Genomic DNA, 21,234 nt, shown 5'->3' on the forward strand with positions numbered 1-21,234 from the left:
GTGATAATTATATCTCACTATTTTCATGCTTGATTTAAGTAAAAAAAACTATTTAAATTTTGTTTAAATATGCCTGTTTTGTGATTAATAATAGACAATATTCAACCCTAAAAAACAGTATAATTTATTATTTTTTTTGAAAAAAAACTGCAGGAGGCGAGGGACTACTGTAGTAATTTTTTACACATTTACAAACAAATTTTAGTAGATATGTAACATGTATAACCACAATATTACTTAGTCGGTTTAGTAGTAGTTATTACACATTTACCTTGCACCTTCGGAGTAGTAATTATTATTGTGTGTAATAATTATATCTCACCATTTTCATGCTTGATTTAAGAAAAAAAAACTATTTTAAATTTGTTTAAATATGCCTGTTTTGTGATTAATAATAGACCACATTCAACACAAAAAAACTGTATAATTTATTATTATTTTTTTGAAAAACAAACTCAAGTGGCGAGGAACTACTGTAGTATTTTTTTACACATTTACAAACAAATTTTAGTAGATATGTAACATGTATAACCACAATATTACTTTGTCGGTTTAGTAATAGTTATTACACATTTATCTTTATGTTGAATAATTATATCTCACCATTTTCATGCTTGATTTAAGTAAAAAAAATATTTTAAATTTGTCTAAATTTGCCTGTTTTGTGATTAATAATAGACCATATTCAACACAAAAAAACAGTATAATTTATTAATTTTTTTGAAAAAAAACTGCAGGAGGCGAGGGACTACTGTAGTAATTTTTTACACATTTACAAACAAATTTTAGTAGATATGTAACATGTATAACCACAATATTACTTAGTCGGTTTAGTAGTAGTTATTACACATTTAGCTTGCACCTTCGGAGTAGTAATTATTATTATGTGTGATAATTATATCTCACCATTTTCATGCTTGATTTAAGTAAAAAAAATATATTTTAAATTTGTTTAAATATGCCTGTTTTGTGATTAATAATAGACCATATTCAACCCCAAAAAACAGTATAATTTATTAATTTTTACACATTTACAAACAAATTTTAGTAGATATGTAACATGTATAACCACAATATTACTTCGTCGGTTTAGTAGTAGTTATTACACATTTAGCTTGCACCTTCGGAGTAGTAATTATTATTATGTGTGATAATTATATCTCACCATTTTCATGCTTGATTTAAGTAAAAAAAAAAACTTTTAAATTTGCCTGTTTTGTGATTAATAATAAACCATATTCAACTCTAAAAAACAGTATAATTTATTAATTTTTTTGAAAAAGCAAACTGGAAGTGGCAAGGGACTACTGTAGTAATTTTTTACACATTTACAAACACATTTTAGTACATATTTAACATGTATAACCACAATATTACAGGTTATTACACATTTACCTAGTAATTATTATTATCTGTAACAATTATTACACATTTGGAACCATATATACGATAATAATAATTCGATTTATGGCATATCCACTGCATATGAAGGTGTAATACATTGAAACGCGAAAATTAAAATCATACAAGAGCAGATTAATAGACTGGATGGGAATAAAACTCGATGTACACAGCATAATATGTATTATAAACCATGAATAGCCGATAAGAGTAAAGCTTATATTGTCAACATTGACTTACCATCCAAGCAGCCATCTTCCTTTTGTCAGCTCAATTCTTCCTATTCTTCAATTAATGCTGTATTAAAACAGCCGTCTCAGTGGGAGCAAACGTAATAAAGTCCCATTTTGTTGTTCCTACTGGTGGTGTTTGAAAAAGAAAAACAAAGTTGGCTGGTGTAAAAGTAGTAAAATAGTGTCCCCGGCTATTGTTAAAACAATAAGGCCTAACTTGTAACAAAGATGCTAACCGGGATACCCTTTGCTACATTATACACAAGACGAAAATCTTAAATATGACTACGCTTACAAACTCAACACAAATAACAGAATAAAACAATGATTATAGTGAAATACTCTTAAAAATATAAATTAAGAAAGTGAATCCAGAAGAGAAAAGGGATTTTTTTTTTTGGCTAAATACGGCATCGGTCCTCCACCTCCGCCATCTGCAAAGCAAAGAACCAATCAGCTGTCAGGGAGCTGAACCAATCAGATTCATTCTTTTTCAGACAGCTCCACATTTCACCCAATAAGATTACATTTTATAATAACGTTGTTTTAATGTAAAATGGCGATGCGGGTTAGCGTCGAGTTGTGTGGAATATTAATATTTTCAAGTGTGCGGTGATGTTTGACTGAACTGCGGCGCAAATTTTGACTTAGTTGTCTAGTCTGCGTTGCGCCAAAAGTTGGTGCTGCAAATTCCGGTTTGTTCGTGAACGCACCTTAGATGTGTGGGGAAGCGAGGAAGACACTTTTTATTAACACAATCAAATATGAATATTTACAACATTCAAGACAATTGGAGCGAAATAGGAATTAAATCATTAAATATTATTGCACGATTCACATTAATAAGATGTAGTGTGAAAAAAGTGTACTGTATTTAACAGCCTTTTTAGTGAATATTTACTCCTGTACCATGATTGAGTACCTTATACTAGTCATCCAGATATTTTGGAACCGAAAGACAATAACCAGAAATATACTAATAATTTCCAGTATTCATCTTCACATGTTCTGGAGGTAGATGAGAACCTCGAACGAGGGTTCTCCAGTCTCCTTCAAACTCTGCCTGAAGACCTGAGAGTGCTGCCATGACGCGTCTCCATCGCCGCCGCTGAGCTGCGCTGTGACCATCAACTCGGAGGAAGAGTTTAGACTCTGGAACGACTGCACGCTTCCATCTGAGGGTTTGAAACGCATCATCAGCAAGTCTTCTCACAGTAGGCGTGTAACGCAACGTGTATTCACATGTAGTACTCATGTAGTATTCTATTCTGTGGGAATGCAACAACATGTCTTCTGCATCTTATTTTCTCTTATTATACTAATATATTGGGTAAAAGAAGTGTAAAGTTGACTATAGGGGTGTTATATCATGTCTAGAGGGCTCTAGTAATGTTAAAAACGCATATTTAAACAGGTTTTCTATGCTCTAACTACCTAAATATTCCATTTATAAATAAGGAATCAAATTGACTGCACTCTAAAAAGTAATTCAGAGTATCTGTTGACACCACTTGATTTAATACATAAATGCAATTCATTGATTTAGATCAGGGGTCTCAAACATGCGGCTCGCGGGCCAAATGTGGCCCGCAGGACACTAGTTTGAGGCCCCCCGCCTTGATATGAAAGTTTAATGTTAAAGTTTGATATGGATGCTGTATTATTACGTTTGATTAATGTTCATGTTATCCTCCCTATACGTGTGGAAGTGGTAAGTTTTTGGCTATTTAAGTTTAAAGGAAATAACTTGAAGGCTACCGTTTAGGTCGCTAGCTCTCTAGTTTGCGAGTTAGCATGTGTCTCAAGACCCTGCAGTTGCGCAATATGTTGTAAATAAAAAGTATAAATGTGACTATAGTCGTGTTTTGTCATGTCTACAGGGCTCTAATAATGCTTTGTTCATTTTAATCTGAAAAAAATAATTAGTCTACCCACCAACTATATGTGGTTTCTTAAGTTTTTATTATTTGCCGTTTTATTATTATTATTATAGCACATTATGTCATCACTTTTTCACGCTAAAATTGCATTGTAAATGTTTACAGTATTTTGCAGTACGTTTCCACTAAGCCAGCGGTCTCAAACACGCGGCTCGCAGGACACTAGTTTGAGGCCCCCCCCGCCTTGATATGAAAGTTTAATATTAAGTTTGATATGGATGCTGTATGCTATCATGTACCCAGAAAAAAATGATTACGTTTGATTAATGTTCATGTTAAAGGTTAAATAACTGTTAATAGTTATCCTCCCTATCCATGTGGAAGTGGTAAGTTTTTGGCTATTTAAGTTTAAAGGATATAACTTGAAGGCTTACCGTTTAGGTCGCTAGCTCTCTAGTTTGCGAGTTAGCATGTGTCTCAAGACCCTGCAGTTGCGCAATATGTTGGAAATAAAAAGAGTATAAATGTGACTATAGTCGTGTTTTGTCATGTCTACAGGGCTCTAATAATGCTTTGTTAAATTTAAACCAACTATATGTGGTTTCTAATGGAAACTGTTGCGTTGATTTTTTTTTTGTTGTTGAGGCTAAACATTTATTTTTTTTGAGTGTGCTCTTAAATGGTCATTTACCGAAGCACCACGGTGGAATATTCGATAAGAATATTTAATATACGTACCTCCAAAAAACTCTGCAGTAGTGGAGCCAGATTGAAGACGCCAGTAGACTTTACCAGAATGGAATGTCTGGCTACTTGCTCTGATTGACACGGACTTTATTGTCAGTTTTGTTTGCGCAAAGTCAAATTTCCAGCTGATTTGTCCTGTAGAGGAGCCTTCGGTTCTTGCAATATATACCTGAAGAAAGACATCAAATCAACACAAAGAAAAGTATCACTTATTACATTGTATCATTCTGGTACAACCAGTCTGTCACCTCTTAAGTCTCCTTCTAATGCTAAACCCAGTGGTGTCCAAAGTGTGCCACATTCAAGACCCAACAACAGGCTGCACGACGGTCGAGTGGTTAGCGCGCAGATCTCACAGCTAGGAGACCGGCGTTCAATTCCACCATCGGCCATCTCTGTGTGGATTTTGCATGTTCTCCCCGTGCATGCGTGGGTTTTTTTTTTCCCGGGTACTCCGGTTTCCTCCCACATTCCAAAAACATGCTAGGTTAATTTAGCGACTCCAAATTGTCCATAGGTATGAATGTGAGTGTGAATGTCTTACTGAGAACAAACACTTTGCTAACAGCACTCGATTCATCGCACTGCAACTTAAAACTCAAAAGGTGTATAAACAAATACACAAACATGCCGAATGGTTAGCATGTAGGCCACACAGTTAGGAGATCAGGAAGATGCGGGTTCGATTCTCATTGTGGAGTTTGCATGTTCTCCCCCAAAACATGCATGCTAGGTTAATTGGCCACTCCAAATTGTCCATAGGTATGAATGTGAGTGTGAATGTCTTACTGAGAACAAACACTTTGCTGACAGCACTCGATTCATCGCACTGCAACTTAATACTCAAAAGGTGTATAAAGAAATACACAAACGTGCCCCAAACATGCAGAATGGTTAGCATGTAGGCCACACAGTTAGGAGATAAGGAAGACGTGGGTTCGATTCTCATTGTGGAGTTTGCATGTTCTCCCCAAAAACATGCTAGGTTAATTTAGCGACTCCAAATTGTCCATAGGTATGAATGTGAATGTCTTACTGAGAACAAGCACTTTGCTAACAGCACTCGATTCATCACACTGCAACTTAAAACTCAAAAGGTGTATAAACAAATACACAAACATGATGGTTAGCATGGTTAGTCAAAATATTATGAAAATTAGGGATGTTCGATAATCGGTACAGAAAATTATTGGCCCAATATCTGCATAAAATTGCAATATCGGTTGATATGAGTATCAGATTTTTTTCCAGATCATGGAAACCGATATTTAAAAATATACCGTATGTGTTCGAAAGGCGAGCGACATGGCCAAGGGTGGAATTGAACTTGGGTCTCCTAGCTGTGAGGTCTGCGCGCTAACCACTCGTCCGCCGTGCAACCAGAGTTGGACAATATCAGCATATTTTTTTTTCCGCAAAAAAAAAAAGCCAATATTGGACATTCATTCATTAGTTTTCTACCGCTTATCCTCATGAGGGTTGCGGGGGTGCTGGAGCCTATCCCAGCTGTCTTTGGGTGAGACTGGTGGCCAGCCAATCACAGGGCACATATAGACAAACAACCATTCACACTCACATTCATACCTATGGACAATTTGGAGTGGCTAATTAACCTAGCATGTTTTTGGAATGTGGGAGGAAACCGGAGTACCCGGAGAAAACCCACGCATGCACAGAGAGAACATGCAAACTCCACACAGAGATGTCCGAGGGCGGAATCGAACTCGGGTCTCCTAGTTGTGTGGCCTGCACGCCAACCACAAAATTGAATAATTTAATAATCCTGGTCCCTAACAATGTAAAAACATGGTTTATAACGGTTGTTTCAACCTACCATCTGCCAGTCATGTTCCACCTTCCTGAACACGGACTCCTTGTTCCACACACAACCATCCCAGCCGTGGATGACCTCAGACTCATTGGACACTCGACAGTATTGATCTTTGGTGGCATTGTAGAACACGTGAAGTAGCTTGTCGTCCCTCTCTTTCTCGGTCGGCGTGAACACAAAACCTGCAACCTGACACAAATATACATTCTTTTCATTCAAACAAGCTACATATTTAATATTTGAGCTATTCAATAATAATAATAATAATAATAAGCAGTTGAAAGTGCAGACAATTAATTCATTTTTTTACCACTTATCCTCACGAGGGTCGTGGCAGGTGCTGGAGCCTATCCCAGCTGTCTTCGGGCGAGAGGCGGGATACACCCTGGACTGGTGGCCAGCCAATCACAGGGCACATATAGACAAACAACCATTCACACTCACATTCATACCTATGGACAATTTGGAGTCGCTAATTAACCTAGCATGTTTTTGGAATGTGGGAGGAAACCGGAGTACCCGGAGAAAACCCACACATGCACGGGGAGAACATGCAAACTCCACACAGAGATGGCCGAGGGTGGGATTGAACCCTGGTCTCCTAACTGTGAGGTCTAACCACTCGACTGCAGTGCAGTCGATATATTGGTATATGTTTGTATATTTATTAGTTATAACTTGGGAGTGTTAAGTTGCTGTGTGATGAGTTTATTGATCACCCATGCATGCACGGGAACCCTGGTCTCCTCGCTGTGAGGTCTAACCACTCGACCGCCGTGCAGCCGATATATTGGTATATGTTTGTATATTTATTAGTTATAACGTGGCAGTGTTAAGTTGCTGTGTGATCAATTTAGTGATCACCCATGCATGCACAGGGAGAACATGCAAACTCCACACAGAGATGGCCGAGGGTGGAATTGAACCCTGGTCTCCTAGCTGTGAGGTCTAACCACTCGACCGTCGTGCAGCCGATATATTGGTATATGTTTGTATATTTATTAGTTATAATGTGGCAGTGTTAAGTTGCTGTGTGATGAGTTTAGTGATCACCCATGCATGCACGGGGAGAACATGCAAACTCCACACAGAGATGGCCGAGGGTGGAATCGAACTACTAGCTGTGAGGCCTGCATGCTAACCACTCAACCACCGTGCAGCCTGCTTAAGTATATATTCATGCAAATTGAAAAAAAATGCTAGTATTTGCTAATGCTAGTATATTTTTGAGGAAGAAAAAAATCACTTTTTTTTCAATTGGGATATATTTTCTCCGGGTACTCCGGGTTCCTCCCATATTCCCAAAAAGATCCATGTTAGGTTAATCGGTGACTCCAAATTGTCCATAGGTATGAATGTGAGTGTGAATGGTTGTTTGTCTATATGGCTGGGATAGGCTCCAGCTTATCCAAGTGAGGACAAAGGGGTATAGAAAATGAATGAATGGGTTTCCCGCTCCACTGGCTTGGTACCTGTTTGGTAGTCTGTGTATCAGCATTTCCCGCCTCTCCCCTCGCCATCCTCCATCCCAGAGACCCAGAGATCCGTCCTCCCAACTCGCCCGGTTTTGGCGTTTTGGGGGAAATGAACTCGACAAGTTCGACAATCAAGCGTTCTGACAGTTCCCTCTTCCTGTCTGCACTGAGAGATTGTTGTCTCTGCGGATTCAAAAGAGATTAAAAGGTTTTTGCATCACTGGCGACACGGCTTTCAAGCTTCCGTGTAGGGCTAAAAATGCTAACACCTACCGTGGCATTCAGCCCAATAATGGTGTGTAGCAGCAAGGCCTCTGGAACGCTGGTTCTTCTCGACAAAACCTCCGAATGCTTGCAGGAATACCTCCACGTCACATCAATCACCTGTGACATATCATCAACATTATTGCTTAGATTTCATTTTGTTTTGAGAAAGCAAAATTTGTTCTCAATGAAAAATCACTCCACACTTTTTATTGCTCTCTGGTTCTACCATATCTTACTTATTGTGTGGAAATATGGGCTAATAACTATAAAAGCAATCTTCACTCGCTAAATGTACTGCAAAAAAGGTCAGTAAGGATAATTCAGAGAACATACTAACTCCTTATTTGTAAAATCACAAATATTTAAACTCGCTGATATAGTCCATCTTCAAACAGCTAAAATAATGCATAAGGCTAAAAATAACCAATTAGCGAAAAATGTCATCCAAATACTTGAAAAAAACATGTTTGCTAAATACAAGGATGAAGAGTCTTGAACCAGTCATGATGTGCTATATATATCACTATATTGACACTTACTATGGTACCCATTATGGCATTGGATGATGAATCCATGGATCACCTCGTACTTCGGTACATGACAAAAAACAAATTAAAATAAATATATATATATTTTTAATTCTTATTAATTTATTATAATTAATTATAATTTTTAAATTATATTAAAACACATTTATTTTAAATTATTATTACTTTATTATCATTGATTATTATTATTTTTAATTATTAAATTATAGTAGGATTAAAATTAAAATAAAAAACACATTATTTTAAATGATTATTAATTTATTATAATTAATTATTGTTAATTTTATTGTTTATTGTTTTAATTCTTAAATTATATTTGGATTAAAATAAAAAAAAAAAAAAAATTAAATTGTATCAGGAAAGCAGGAAGTGAACAAACTGAACAAACAGTTACTGATTGTAAAAGTACCAGATGGAAGGGTAGGATTTAATAAGCTTTGCTTCTTCCTACTCCTTTTGGACATGTGGAACTGTGAACTGATTATGGGATGCATTCAATTGTAATCTGATGCATGTTCAAATGAAATTAAACCATTACCATTACCATTATCATTACCAAATTCAGGTGTAACTCACCTGGTCCTTGGAGAAAGCCAGGATATAGGAGAGTTTCTTCCCCCAGCCAACTTCATACAGTAGAGGTTTATCACAGATGTTCTCACACGAGTCGCAGTGCAGCCAGCGGCGTTGGGATACGGAGTAAATCTCGGTCCACACGTGGTCTGAGAAATACACAGAAACACGCTCTGAGGATTCTGCTTCCGGGTCTGCTGCATGGCGCAGCATGTTAAAGGTTAAATATGTTCATGTTAAAGGTTAAATAACTGTTAATAGTTATCCTCCCTATCCGTGTGGAAGTGGTAAGTTTTTGGCTATTTAAGTTGAAAGGAAATAACTTGAAGGCTACCGTTTAGGTCGCTAGCTCTCTAGTTTGCGAGTTAGCATGTGTCTCAAGACCCTGCAGTTGCGCAATATGTTGTAAATAAAAAAAGTATAAATGTGACTATAGTCGTGTTTTGTCATGTCTACAGGGCTCTAATAATGCTTTGTTCATTTTAATCTGAAAAAAATAATTTGTCTACCCACCAACTTAAGTTTTTATTATTTGCCGTTTTATTGTTATTATTATATTTATTTATTTATTACTGGTTGATTGATTTTCTTTATTCTTGATTTGTTTATTTATTTTTCATCTTATTTTGTGTAGAAAAAATCGAAACCAAAGCAAAGTTTATTCATTTTTCTGTTTTTAATAAATGCGTTTTTTTTGTTTTTGGAAAACCTGATGCGGCCCAGTCCCGCCCAGACCGTAGCTCCAGTGTCCCCCAAGTAAATTCAGTTTGAGACCCCTGAATTAAACCTTGGTCTCCTAGCTGTGAGGTCTGCGCGCTAACCACTCGACCGCCGTGCAGCCCTCTACACGTGTTGCTTTACAAAAAATTAACGTACCTGTGCTGTCCCAGACGTAGCGGGCCTCCAGGCCAAGCGCTCTGCAGCAAAGGGTGAAGCAGTTGGCCCACTCGCCACAACGCCCCCTTCTGGTTTCCAGCAGCTTCTCTGGGTTGTTATAGCTAGTGTGTTGTATAACAAATACTGTATTGTCGGTCATATACAGTATGTATTCGGAAAAGAAGCAGCCACAGTGTCATCACCAACCGTGGGAATCTGGTGGATAGCTGGCAGCTCTGACATTGGTGATCTTCCACTCGATTGGCTCCCCAGTTTAGATCATCAGCGGTGGGAGTGAGCGAACCAGAATTCAGGGTCTTGCCCCCACAGTGGCCGCAGGGCAAAGAGTCCACCCAGGAGAAGAAGTCATTCTTGAACCAACTCAACAACTCCAGCACGAGGAAGTCCTCTTTTCCCAGTTTACATTCTTAAAAAAGGAAAGAAAAAAATGCAAGCTTAGCTTTCATTGCTAAAAAAAAAAATGGTGTGAATGTGGGCGGCACGGTGGTCGAGTGGTTCACACACAGACCTCACAGCTAGGAGACCAGGGTTCAATTCCACCCTCGGCCATCTCTGTGTGGAGTTTGCATGTTCTCCCCGTGCATGCGTGGGTTTTCTTTTCCGGGTACTCCGGTTTCCTCCCACATTCCAAAAACATGCTAGGTTAATTAGCCACTCCAAATTGTCCATAGGTATGAATGTGAGTGTGAATGGTTGTTTGTCTATATGTGCACTGTGATTGGCTGGCGACCAGTCCAGGGTGTACGCCGCCTCTCTTGCCCAAAGACAGCTGGGATAGGCTCCAGCACCCCCCGCAACCCTCGTGAGGAAAAAGCGGTAGAAAACGAATGAATGAATGAATGGTGTGAATGTGTCTTGTACCTGAGTCAACCTCTTTAGCCATCTTAAGCTTCTGCTCAGCAGCAGAGGACAGCCGACCGCAAGGGATGGAGCTTCTGGCTTTTTCCTGTAGTCCGGGATTCTCGTACAGCAGCGCGTGTCGGAAGTTAGACTGAAGCGTCACCAAGAAGTCTTTGCTGCTCGTCTGCGTGACAAAATAAATTAAGAGGTCTCATACAATGTAATGCTTTTTAGTTATTATGGTATATAAACAACATCCAACATCCATCAACTTAGCAGCATAAAATGAAGTTAAGAGACTGGAGTTTTCATAGAGAAGGTTTTAAGACAAACAGGCGCATTAGCACTCAATAACATTAGGAAATATTATATTTATACATTCCCGCACACTACTGTACTGTTTGTAAAAAAGCTTTTTTGTGTATTAAACCTGAAGGTTTTCTATGACCCAGTTTGGTCACTGAACTAGCAGACATTTACTCAACTGCAGAAAGTATAAGTTTTTGTTAGGTGTGCAAAATAATTAACATTTTGCATACTGTTTGCACCATATTTTCTACAAACATTATGCCATGGGGGTGTGTGATCACTACACTCATCACACAGCAACTTAACACTCCCAAATTCATTCATTCATTTTCTACCGCTTTTTCTCACGAGGGTCACGGGGGTGCTGGAGCCTATCCCAGCCGTCTTCAGGCGAGAGGCGGGGTACACCCTGGACTGGTGGCCAGCCAATCACAGGGCACATATAGACAAACAACCATCACTCCCAAGTTATAACTAAAAAATATACAAACATATAGCAATATATCGGCTGCACGCCGGTCGAGTGGCAGACCTCGCAGCTAGGAGACCAAGGTTCAATTCCACCCTCAGCCATCTCTGTGTGGAGTTTGCATGTTCTCCCCGTGCATGCGTGGGTTTTCTCCTGGTACTCCGGTTTCCTCCCACATTCCAAAACCATGTCTATTATAGAAAACAACATGTCTAGGTCTATTAGTTTATTTAGCCATGTTTATGCTTGCAAGAAACACTAAACTCATCACACAGTAACTTAACACTCTAAAGGCGTACCTAAAAATATACAAAGAAGTACCAATATGAGTTTTGAAATTTCCCATTCTGCATTGTGTCTGAGCAAAGCAGTTCATTGGAGGACATGCGACATAGAAAGTGGTTAGTGCGCAGGCCACACAGCTTGGAGACCCGAGTTCAATTCCACTCTCTGCCATCTCTGTGTGTGGAGTTTGCATGTTCTCCCTGTGCATGCATGGGTTTTCTTTTCCGGGTACTCCGGTTTCCTCCCACATTCCAAAAACATGCTAGGTTAATTAGCGACTCCAAATTGTCCATAGGTATGAACGTGAGTGTGAATGGTTGTTTGTCTATATGTGCCCTGTGATTGGCTGGCCACCAGTCCAGGGTGTACCCCGCCTCTCGCCTGAAGACAGCTCGGATAGGCTCCAGCATATCCCCGCGACCCTCGTGAGGATAAGCGGTAGTGAATGAATGAATGAATACCAATATATCATTACCAAAGATGATGGTTGTGCTGGAGGTAATGAACTTGGCTGAATAGATGAAGTCCGGTTTTCTGCAGAAGTCGTAAGGTGAACAGACTGTCCTCCATGTAGTCTCTGATCTCTTTCAGCTGCAATGGACTCCCTGATGGCCTTTAAATGCTCCACTGATGCAGATTTGGGAAACACAAGGTGAGTGTCAGCCTGTAAAAGGAAGAAAAAAAAAAAAACACCAGGCACGAATATGACACTGATCTCCAAAGCAGTGGTAGCTAGGAGGCATATTTTTGAGACATGTGGTGGGTCTGAATATGGTCATCTGTGGCTACATACTGAATGATAGATATGATAAATAACACATTTTTATGTAAATGTATCAATTCAAACAAATGTTGGATCAGGCATTTAAAATAAATGTTATGCCAGGAATCGGCAACGGTTGGATCGCTGCAACACATTACCTCCTCAAAGCCCATCTCGAAGAGACATTCCACCGCACCGTTGACTGGCAGCAGTTTGGTAGAAAAAGTAGGACTGTCAATGCGGATTGATCTGTATTTTTCCAAGTCGGGATTCCTGGTGAGAAAGATCATTATATTGAATGGACATCATACTTTAATATTAGAATATAGTTGGGAACAACATAGTTCATAATGAATGCCATAGTGTTTATCCACCAATGCAATATTATCAACTAATGTCAATTCTACCATTATGAATAGGGACTTTATTATATTAACTACTGATGAAAAAATTTAAAAAAAAAGGTTTTTTGTTTGTTTCTCATATTATGACATTTATACAATTTCTATGCACCTAAAATGATTTTTCCGCATAATATTGTGGGTTTATTTTCTTAATATCTGAACTTTATATTTGTAAAATTACAACCGTTTTTCCCCATTTTTACTGGTCCCAAATCTAATGACAGCTATATTGCGTTTTTTTTTTTTATTTCTCGTAATATTCCGACTCTTTAATCTCTACACTACTTAAATTCTCATTAGAATATGACTTTATTATCATAAGTTTACAGCAGTTTTTAATTTAATACATTTTTTCCTCATAATTATGACTTTATACTTGTAAAATTACAACCGTTTTTCCCCATTTTTACTCGTCCCAAATCTAATGACAGCTATATTGCGTTTTTTTTTTTATTTCTCGTAATATTCCGACTCTTTAATCTCTACACTACTTAAATTCTCATTAGAATATGACTTTATTATCATAAAATTACAGCAGTTTTTAATTTAATTCTATTTTCTTTACATAATTATGACTTTATACTTGTAAAATTACAACTGTTTTTTCCCCATTTTTATTGGTCCCAAATCTAATGACAGCTTTATTGTGTTTTTTTCATAATATTCCTACTCTTTAATCTCTGTACGACTTAAATTCTCATTAGAATATTACTTAATTCTCATAAAATTATAGCCAGTTTTAATTTAATTCCATTTTCTTCTCATACATTTTTTTCCTCGTAATTATGACTTTATACTTGTAAAATTACAACCATTTTTCCCCATTTTTACTGGTCCCAAATCTAATGTCAGCGTTTATTGCGTTTTTCTCTCTCGTAATATTCCCACTCTTTAATCTCTATACTACTTAAAATCTCATTAGAATATGACTTTATTCTCATAAAATTATAGCAGTTTTTAATTTAATTCTATTTTCTATTTTTTGTCGTAATTATGACTTTATTCCCGTAATATATTCTTGTAAGGTAACATTTTCTGGAACTTAATTTTGCAAAAATTACGACTTTATTTGTTGTTTTGTTTCTCTTATTAGTGTGTCTTTTTTTTATTTAAACTTTTGTTAGCAATATTTTATCTCATAATATCATGACGTTGTTCTCGTTAAATTAAGAATGTTTCTCATTAGGTTCTCTCGGGAACTTCGCCATCTTCGAATTAATTAAACAGTGGAATTTTCATAGGCCATTTTAAGCCTGGACATAAACTGATCCCGACCAAACTATAAGCTTAGCTTAAGTTACCATGGCGATACAGCTAGTTTAGGACCATCTTTACATTCAACACAGCTCGCTAATCGTGACTAAACACTCGCAATACCGAAATAACCACAATGCTAACTACAACTCTTAATCATTTATAAACATACACCGGCATGGCGGCGTATCATTTATCACAAATACGTAAACAGTAAAACGCCTCGTTCAAAATTGTGCTAAAAACCTTACCTTAAAATATTGTCGGCGTATGTAAGTAATAACTTGCAAACGTCGAGGAATATTTCCTTTGAATTGTCGCATAATGCAGCAACTGCTGGCGTACAGGCCGACATTTTCCCTGATTTAGTCCTTTTCTTCGCCAAAAGTCGTCTGCACCATTGTAAGCTAGTTGTTTACAATCTCTTTTCGGTCCTGAATTTAGCTGTTCTGTCTGCGCCTGATTATTAGTAGTACCTATTTTAATTTTTTGTATATATTATACATAGTAAATATTTAGTGATATATATATATGTTATTAATTAATTGTTATATTTCTGTTGTATGTGACGTTAGATTAATTACGTGTTCAATTACGTGTAGAATGAGTCCGGCATTTACAAAGTGTGCCTGAATACGACGACAATTCAAATTCCAATGCTTTATTTGTACGAACACAATGCATGGCTGCTGTGTACAGTAAATGGCAAACTTTTTATTCGTCTGTTTTGAATAAAACAAGTAGAGAGCACCAGAATGGTGTCTTTTTGGGGTAGTTTCCAACTCAGACAGAGTAGAAAGCTTCTCTTTGGGAATAAGATATTGTTTTTTCCAAGATGGCGCAGCACTGAAACGCGTAGAAGAAGGGTTGTAATCACGGGAATTGGTTTGGTGTGTCCTCTGGGCACAGGGACTATTCTACCCTGGAGGCGTCTAATTCTTGGAAACTGCGGGATTGTTGGTCTTAATTCGGAGGAGTACAAATCTATCCCATGTAAAGTAGCAGCCTTGGTACCCAAAGGACATGAAGAAGGTGACTTTGATGAGGGAATGTTTGCCTCCCCTGGAGAGATGAAGAGCATGTCACCAGCTACTGTCATGGCGCTTGGAGCTGCTCACTTTGCCCTGCAGGACTCCGGGTGGTACCCAAACAGCACAGATGAGCAACTCAGCAGCGGTGTAGCTGTCGGCATGGGTATGGTGTCGCTGGATGAAATCGCTTCCACGTCTGTAGCCTTCCAGGAAAAAGGTTACAAGAAAGTTAGCCCTTTTTTTGTGCCCCGTATTCTTGTAAATATGGCCGCCGGGCATATAAGTATCAGATACAAATTGAAGGGTCCTAATCATGCTGTGTCCACAGCCTGCACCACTGGTGCACACGCAATCGGCGATGCTGCAAGGTTTATCGCTCATGGTGATGCAGTTGCTATGGTTACAGGCGGGACCGAGGCCTGCGTTGGACCTTTGGCAATAGCCGGGTTTGCAAGGGCGCGTGCCCTTGCCACAAAATGGAACACAGAGCCCAAACTAGCGTCGAGACCCTTTCATCCGGAGAGAGACGGTTTTGTGATGGGTGAGGGATCAGCTGTGGTCCTGCTGGAGGAACTGGACCATGCAGTGAAGAGAGGAGCCAGAATCTATGCCGAGGTGTTGGGATATGGACTCTCGGGGGACGCAAGCCACATTACGACCCCCAGCGCAGATGGAGATGGGGCATTTAGGTAAGAATTGATCAAAGGGTCCTTACAAGGAAATCCGAATCGCATTGACGTCAGTAGAACTCACAACATCCAAGCCATCCAAAATGTCTTCCAAAAACCCCATTGAACACGAGAAAACAACATTCTTACTACATTTATAGTCAGAAAAGCACAATAGGTTCCCTTGAGGAAGCGAACACATTCATAACAACACACACAAGTAGTCTTATTTATATCTTAAGTGGCTTATTATATCTACTATATTGGGTAATATGAGTAAAAATGTAATGGTAATGGTTTAATTTCATTTGAACATGCATCAGATTACAATTGAATGCATCCCATAATCAGTTCACAGTTCCACATGTCCAAAAGGAGTAGGAAGAAGCAAAGCTTATTAAATCCTACCCCTCCATGTGGTACTTTTACAATCAGTAACGGTTGCATTTGTTCACTTCCTGCTTTCCTAATTTAAATTTGTTTTTTTGTTTTTTATTTTTATTTTTCTCCTAATATAATTTAGTATTTTTCAAATTTAAAATTTTAATTTAAAATTTTAATTTTAATAAAAAACTAATTATATTAGTTTAAAATTAAAATTAAATAAACCTAATATAGTTAGTTTTTTTAATTAAAATTAAAATTTTAAATTAAAATTTTAAATTAAAATTTTAAATTTGAAAAAAACTAAATTAAAAAATACAAAATTAAAAATTTAAATTTGAATTTAAATTTTAAATTTGAAAAAAACTAAATTATATTAGGTTTATTTAATTTTAATTTTAAACTAATATAATTAGTTTTTTATTAAAATTAAAATTTTAAATTGAAATTTTAAATTAAAATTTTAAATTTGAAAAAAAACTAAATTATATTAGGGGACAAATAAAAATAAAAAACTTAAAAAAAAATTTAATTTTAATTTTAATTTTAATTTTAATTTTAATTTTAATTTTAATTTTAATTTTAATTTTAATTTTAATTTTAATTTTAATTTTAATTTTAATTTTAATTTTAAAATTTAAATTAAAAACTAAATTATATTACATTATTTTAATTTTAAAATTAAAATTAAAAAACTAAATTATATTAGGATAAAAATAATAACAAAAAAAGACTTAAATTATATTAGGAAAGCAGGAAGTGAACAAATTAACTGTTACTGATCTTAATTAATTTAAATTTTTGTAATTGGTTATTTTTTAGCCTTATGCATTATTTTAGCTGTATGAAGATGAAAATGTGATTTTGGAAAGTTATTTTCCTTCACCCTTTCAATGTCGACACTGTCTATTTGTATTTGTATGCGACTATAGGGGTGTTATCATATGTCTAGAGGGCTCTAATAATGCTTTTTCCTGATTACGGAGGCGCTATACTTAGAAAACCTGACTTTTTTTTTTACATCAATGTTATTTACATTAAGAATATTGTATTGGAAGAAAAATGATATTGCCATATCAATATTTTTTACCCAGATTTAATATTTATTTTACTTTCCTATTCTATACAACAGGTGTATGTCAGCAGCCATCAACGATGCTGGCATTTCACCCGAAGACATAACTTACGTGAACGCCCACGCCACCTCAACGCCTTTGGGCGATGCGGCTGAAAATGCTGCCATCAAGAGGCTCTTTGGCCGACATGCGGGACGCCTGGCCGTGTCCTCCACCAAGGGGGCCACCGGACATCTGCTGGGCGCCGCGGGAGCTCTGGAGGCGGCGTTCACCGCTCTAGCTTGCTATCACCGCGTCCTGCCCCCCACCCTCAACTTGGACCGCACGGAACCGGAGTTCAACTTGAATTACGTTCCCTGCGTAGCACAGCCGTGGCAGACTTCGGGTAGACGTGTTGCTCTGACTAATTCTTTTGGGTTTGGAGGAACCAACGCCACACTGTGTCTTGGCAGTGTGTAGAAATGTGCTATGTGTGTGTGTGTGTGTGTGTGTGTGTGATGGATACATGCTGATGTAAGCTTTTGTTTGTTTGAAGAATATCCAGGGGTGTCCAAAGTACTTGCCTGTTTTTTTTTTTAGTGGCCCATTTAGTGGCATATTAAAGAAAAAATACTTTGTTTTTTTAAGTTGTGATATGAGAAACAACAAAATAAGGTTGATTGTGGGGGGGTCTGTCTGATAATTATTGGTATCGATAATTATCGGCCCAATATCAGCATTAAAATGTGATATCGGTATAATTTTTTTTCCCCCAATCATCCCTAATTATGGAATAAAGTCTTAATATTACCTCTTTTTTTTAAGTCGTGATATGAGAAACAACAAAATAAGGTTGATTGTGGGGGGGTCTGTCTGATCATTATTGGTATCGATAATTATCGGCCCAATATCAGCATTAAAATGTGATATCGGTATAATTTTTTTCCCCCCAATCATCCCTAATTATGGAATAAAGTCTTAATATTACCTCTTTTTTAAGTCGTGATATGAGAAACAACAAAATAAGGTTTGTTGGGGGGGTCTGATTATTATTGGTATCGATAATTATAATTATCGGCCCAATATCAGCATAAAAATGTGATATGACTAATTATGGAATAAAGTCATAATATTACCTATATTACCTCTTTTTTTTAAGCCGTGATATGAGAAACAACAAAATAAGGTTGATTGTGGGGGGGGTCTGTCTTATAATTATTGGTATCGATAATTATCGGCCCAATATCAGCATTAAAATGTGATATTGGTCGATATCGGTATAATTCCCCCCCCCCCCAATCATCCCTAATTATGGAATAAAGTCTTAATATTACCTCTTTTTTTTAAGTCGTGATATGAGAAACAACAAAATAAGGTTGATTGTGGGGGGGTCTGTCTTATAATTATTGGTATCGATAATTATCGGCCCAATATCAGCATTAAAATGTGATATCGGTATAATTTTTTTCCCCCCAATCATCCCTAATTATGGAATAAAGTCTTAATATTACCTCTTTTTTTTAAGTCGTGATATGAGAAACAACAAAATAAGGTTTATTGGGGGGGGTCTGATAATTATTGGTATCGATAATTATAATTATCGGCCCGATATCAGCATAAAAATGTGATATGACTAATTATGGAATAAAGTCATAATATTACCTATATTACCTCTTTTTTTTAAGCCGTGATATGAGAAACAACAAAATAAGGTTGATTGTGGGGGGGGTCTGTCTTATAATTATTGGTATCGATAATTATCGGCCCAATATCAGCATTAAAATGTGATATTGGTCGATATCGGTATAATTTTTCCCCCCCCAATCATCCCTAATTATGGAATAAAGTCTTAATATTACCTCTTTTTTTAAGTCGTGATATGAGAAACAACAAAATAAGGTTGATTGTGGGGGGGTCTGTCTTATAATTATTGGTATCGATAATTATCGGCCCAATATCAGCATTAAAATGTGATATCGGTATAATTTTTTCCCCCCAATCATCCCTAATTATGGAATAAAGTCTTAATATTACCTCTTTTTTTTAAGTTGTGATATGAGAAACAACAAAATAAGTTTTATTGGGGGGGTCTGATCATTATTGGTATCGATAATTATAATTATCGGCCCAATATCAGCATTAAAATGTGATATCGGTATAATTTTTTTCCCCCCAATCATCCCTAATTATGGAATAAAGTCTTAATATTACCTCTTTTTTTTAAGTCGTGATATGAGAAACAACAAAATAAGGTTTGTTGGGGGGGTCTGATTATTATTGGTATCGATAATTATAATTATCGGCCCGATATCAGCATAAAAATGTGATATGACTAATTATGGAATAAAGTCATAATATTACCTATATTACCTCTTTTTTTTAAGTCGTGATATGAGAAACAACAAAATAAGGTTGATTGTGGGGGGGGTCTGTCTTATAATTATTGGTATCGATAATTATCGGCCCAATATCAGCATTAAAATGTGATATTGGTCGATATCGGTATAATTTTTCCCCCCCCAATCATCCCTAATTATGGAATAAAGTCTTAATATTACCTCTTTTTTTTAAGTTGTGATATGAGAAACAACAAAATAAGGTTGATTGTGGGGGGGTCTGTCTGATAATTATTGGTATCGATAATTATCGGCCCAATATAAGCATAAAAATGTGATATTGGTTGATATCGGTATCAGTTTTTTTCCCCAATCATCACTAATTATGGAATAAAGTCATAATATTACCTCTTTTTTAAGTCGTGATATGAGAAACAACAAAATAAAACCTTATTTTGTTGTTGGGGGGGGGGGGTGTCTGATAATTATTGGTATTGATAATTATCGGCCCAATATCAGCATAAAAATGTGATATTGGTCTATATCGGTATGATTTTTTTCCCCCAATTATCCCTAATTATGGAATAAAGTCATAATATTACCTATATTACCTTTTTAAGTCGTGATATGAGAAACAACAAAATAAGGTTGATTGTGTGTGGGGAGGGGGGTCTGTCTGATAATTATCGGCCCAATATCAGCATAAAAATGTGATATTGGTCGATATCGGTATCAATTTTTTCCCCCAATCATCCCTAATTATAGAATAAAGAAAAAAATTGTCAGTTTCTTTGTGTGTGCATTGTTACATATTACATAAACCATTACTCACTTCGGGGTGTAAATAAATTGGTACAGAATTGCTGAGGTGGCCCCCGCTCCGCCACTGAGTGCAGGGGTGCCCAGATTTTTTCTAATGAAGGCCACTTTTAATTTATATATATTTAAAAAGAAAACTTAAAAAATATATATATATTTTTACTATCTTTGTTTTTAATTTCTAAATATGTCTTCATAAATAATCCATGGAAATGTTCTTGTTGTTCTCTTATTATGACTTTTTAAAGAACATTTTGTTTTAATATTTCAACTCATTTTTTCCCCAATAATATTCTGACTTTTTTTTTTTTATTCTTGCAATTTTTTGGTTAAAATTTTGACTTTATTCTTGTAATTTTTTTCAATTTTGTTATGTTTTTTTTATATAATATATTTATTATTTCTTCTTGGTCAATTTTCTTCACATAATATTTTGACTTCATTCCCATAACCCCCTCCCCCACCTAATTTTCCAAAATGTACAGCATTATTTGTTGTTGTTTTTCTTTAATATTTCAACTTTATGCTACAACTTTATTATACAATATTACGGCAATATTTTTTGTCATATACTATTAATTTTTTTCATAATATTTTCACTTCATTCATTTACCCTGCTATAGGTAAAATGGGATTTACACAACAACCCTTCACACAAATAATTCATAAAAAAATAATTATAAATGAAATATTTTTTTCTTATTTATTTACAGGGACACTTCATATTAATAAATATATTTTTAAAAATATTTGTCATCAATTATT

The 21,234-nt window shown here is 36.3% G+C and overlaps 3 protein-coding genes across 6 annotated transcripts in view; 1 reads left to right on the plus strand and 2 right to left on the minus strand.

Annotated features, from left to right (window-relative positions):
• Positions 1–2,199, minus strand: part of top2b (DNA topoisomerase II beta) — a 34,600-nt gene extending 32,401 nt beyond the window's left edge. For all 3 annotated transcript variants that reach the window (XM_058047059.1, XM_058047058.1, XM_058047057.1), the window contains exon 1: positions 1,642–2,199. In XM_058047059.1, the coding sequence (XP_057903042.1) occupies positions 1,642–1,656 (15 nt within the window). In that variant the 5' untranslated portion in view covers positions 1,657–2,199. The remainder of the gene's footprint in view (positions 1–1,641) is intronic.
• Positions 2,200–2,355: 156 nt separating this feature from the next.
• On the minus strand, positions 2,356–14,599 carry ngly1 (N-glycanase 1). Its single transcript, XM_058047060.1, has 12 exons — positions 14,428–14,599; positions 12,677–12,791; positions 12,231–12,419; positions 10,714–10,876; positions 10,039–10,258; positions 9,832–9,953; positions 8,959–9,104; positions 7,841–7,951; positions 7,565–7,750; positions 6,096–6,281; positions 4,253–4,430; positions 2,356–2,809 (listed from the first exon to the last, which is right to left on the minus strand). Exons 1-12 carry the CDS (start codon positions 14,529–14,531, stop codon positions 2,634–2,636), a joined length of 1,896 nt encoding a protein of 631 aa, XP_057903043.1. The 5' UTR covers positions 14,532–14,599; the 3' UTR covers positions 2,356–2,633.
• A 247-nt stretch (positions 14,600–14,846) lies between these two features.
• On the plus strand, positions 14,847–20,758 carry oxsm (3-oxoacyl-ACP synthase, mitochondrial). Of its 2 annotated transcripts, XM_058047056.1 has the most exons (3): positions 14,847–15,424; positions 15,536–15,896; positions 17,392–20,758. In XM_058047056.1, the coding sequence occupies exons 1-3, from the start codon at positions 14,932–14,934 to the stop codon at positions 17,792–17,794; spliced, it is 1,257 nt and encodes a 418-aa protein (XP_057903039.1). In that variant the 5' UTR covers positions 14,847–14,931; the 3' UTR covers positions 17,795–20,758. The 2 variants fall into 2 exon arrangements, with proteins under 2 accessions (XP_057903039.1, XP_057903038.1); XM_058047055.1 differs by having other exon boundaries at positions 14,847–15,896; positions 17,392–20,756.
• Positions 20,759–21,234: the final 476 nt, after the last annotated feature.

The sequence above is a fragment of the Doryrhamphus excisus genome, chromosome 14, assembly GCF_030265055.1.
Source record: "Doryrhamphus excisus isolate RoL2022-K1 chromosome 14, RoL_Dexc_1.0, whole genome shotgun sequence".
Lineage (NCBI taxonomy): Eukaryota > Metazoa > Chordata > Actinopteri > Syngnathiformes > Syngnathidae > Doryrhamphus > Doryrhamphus excisus.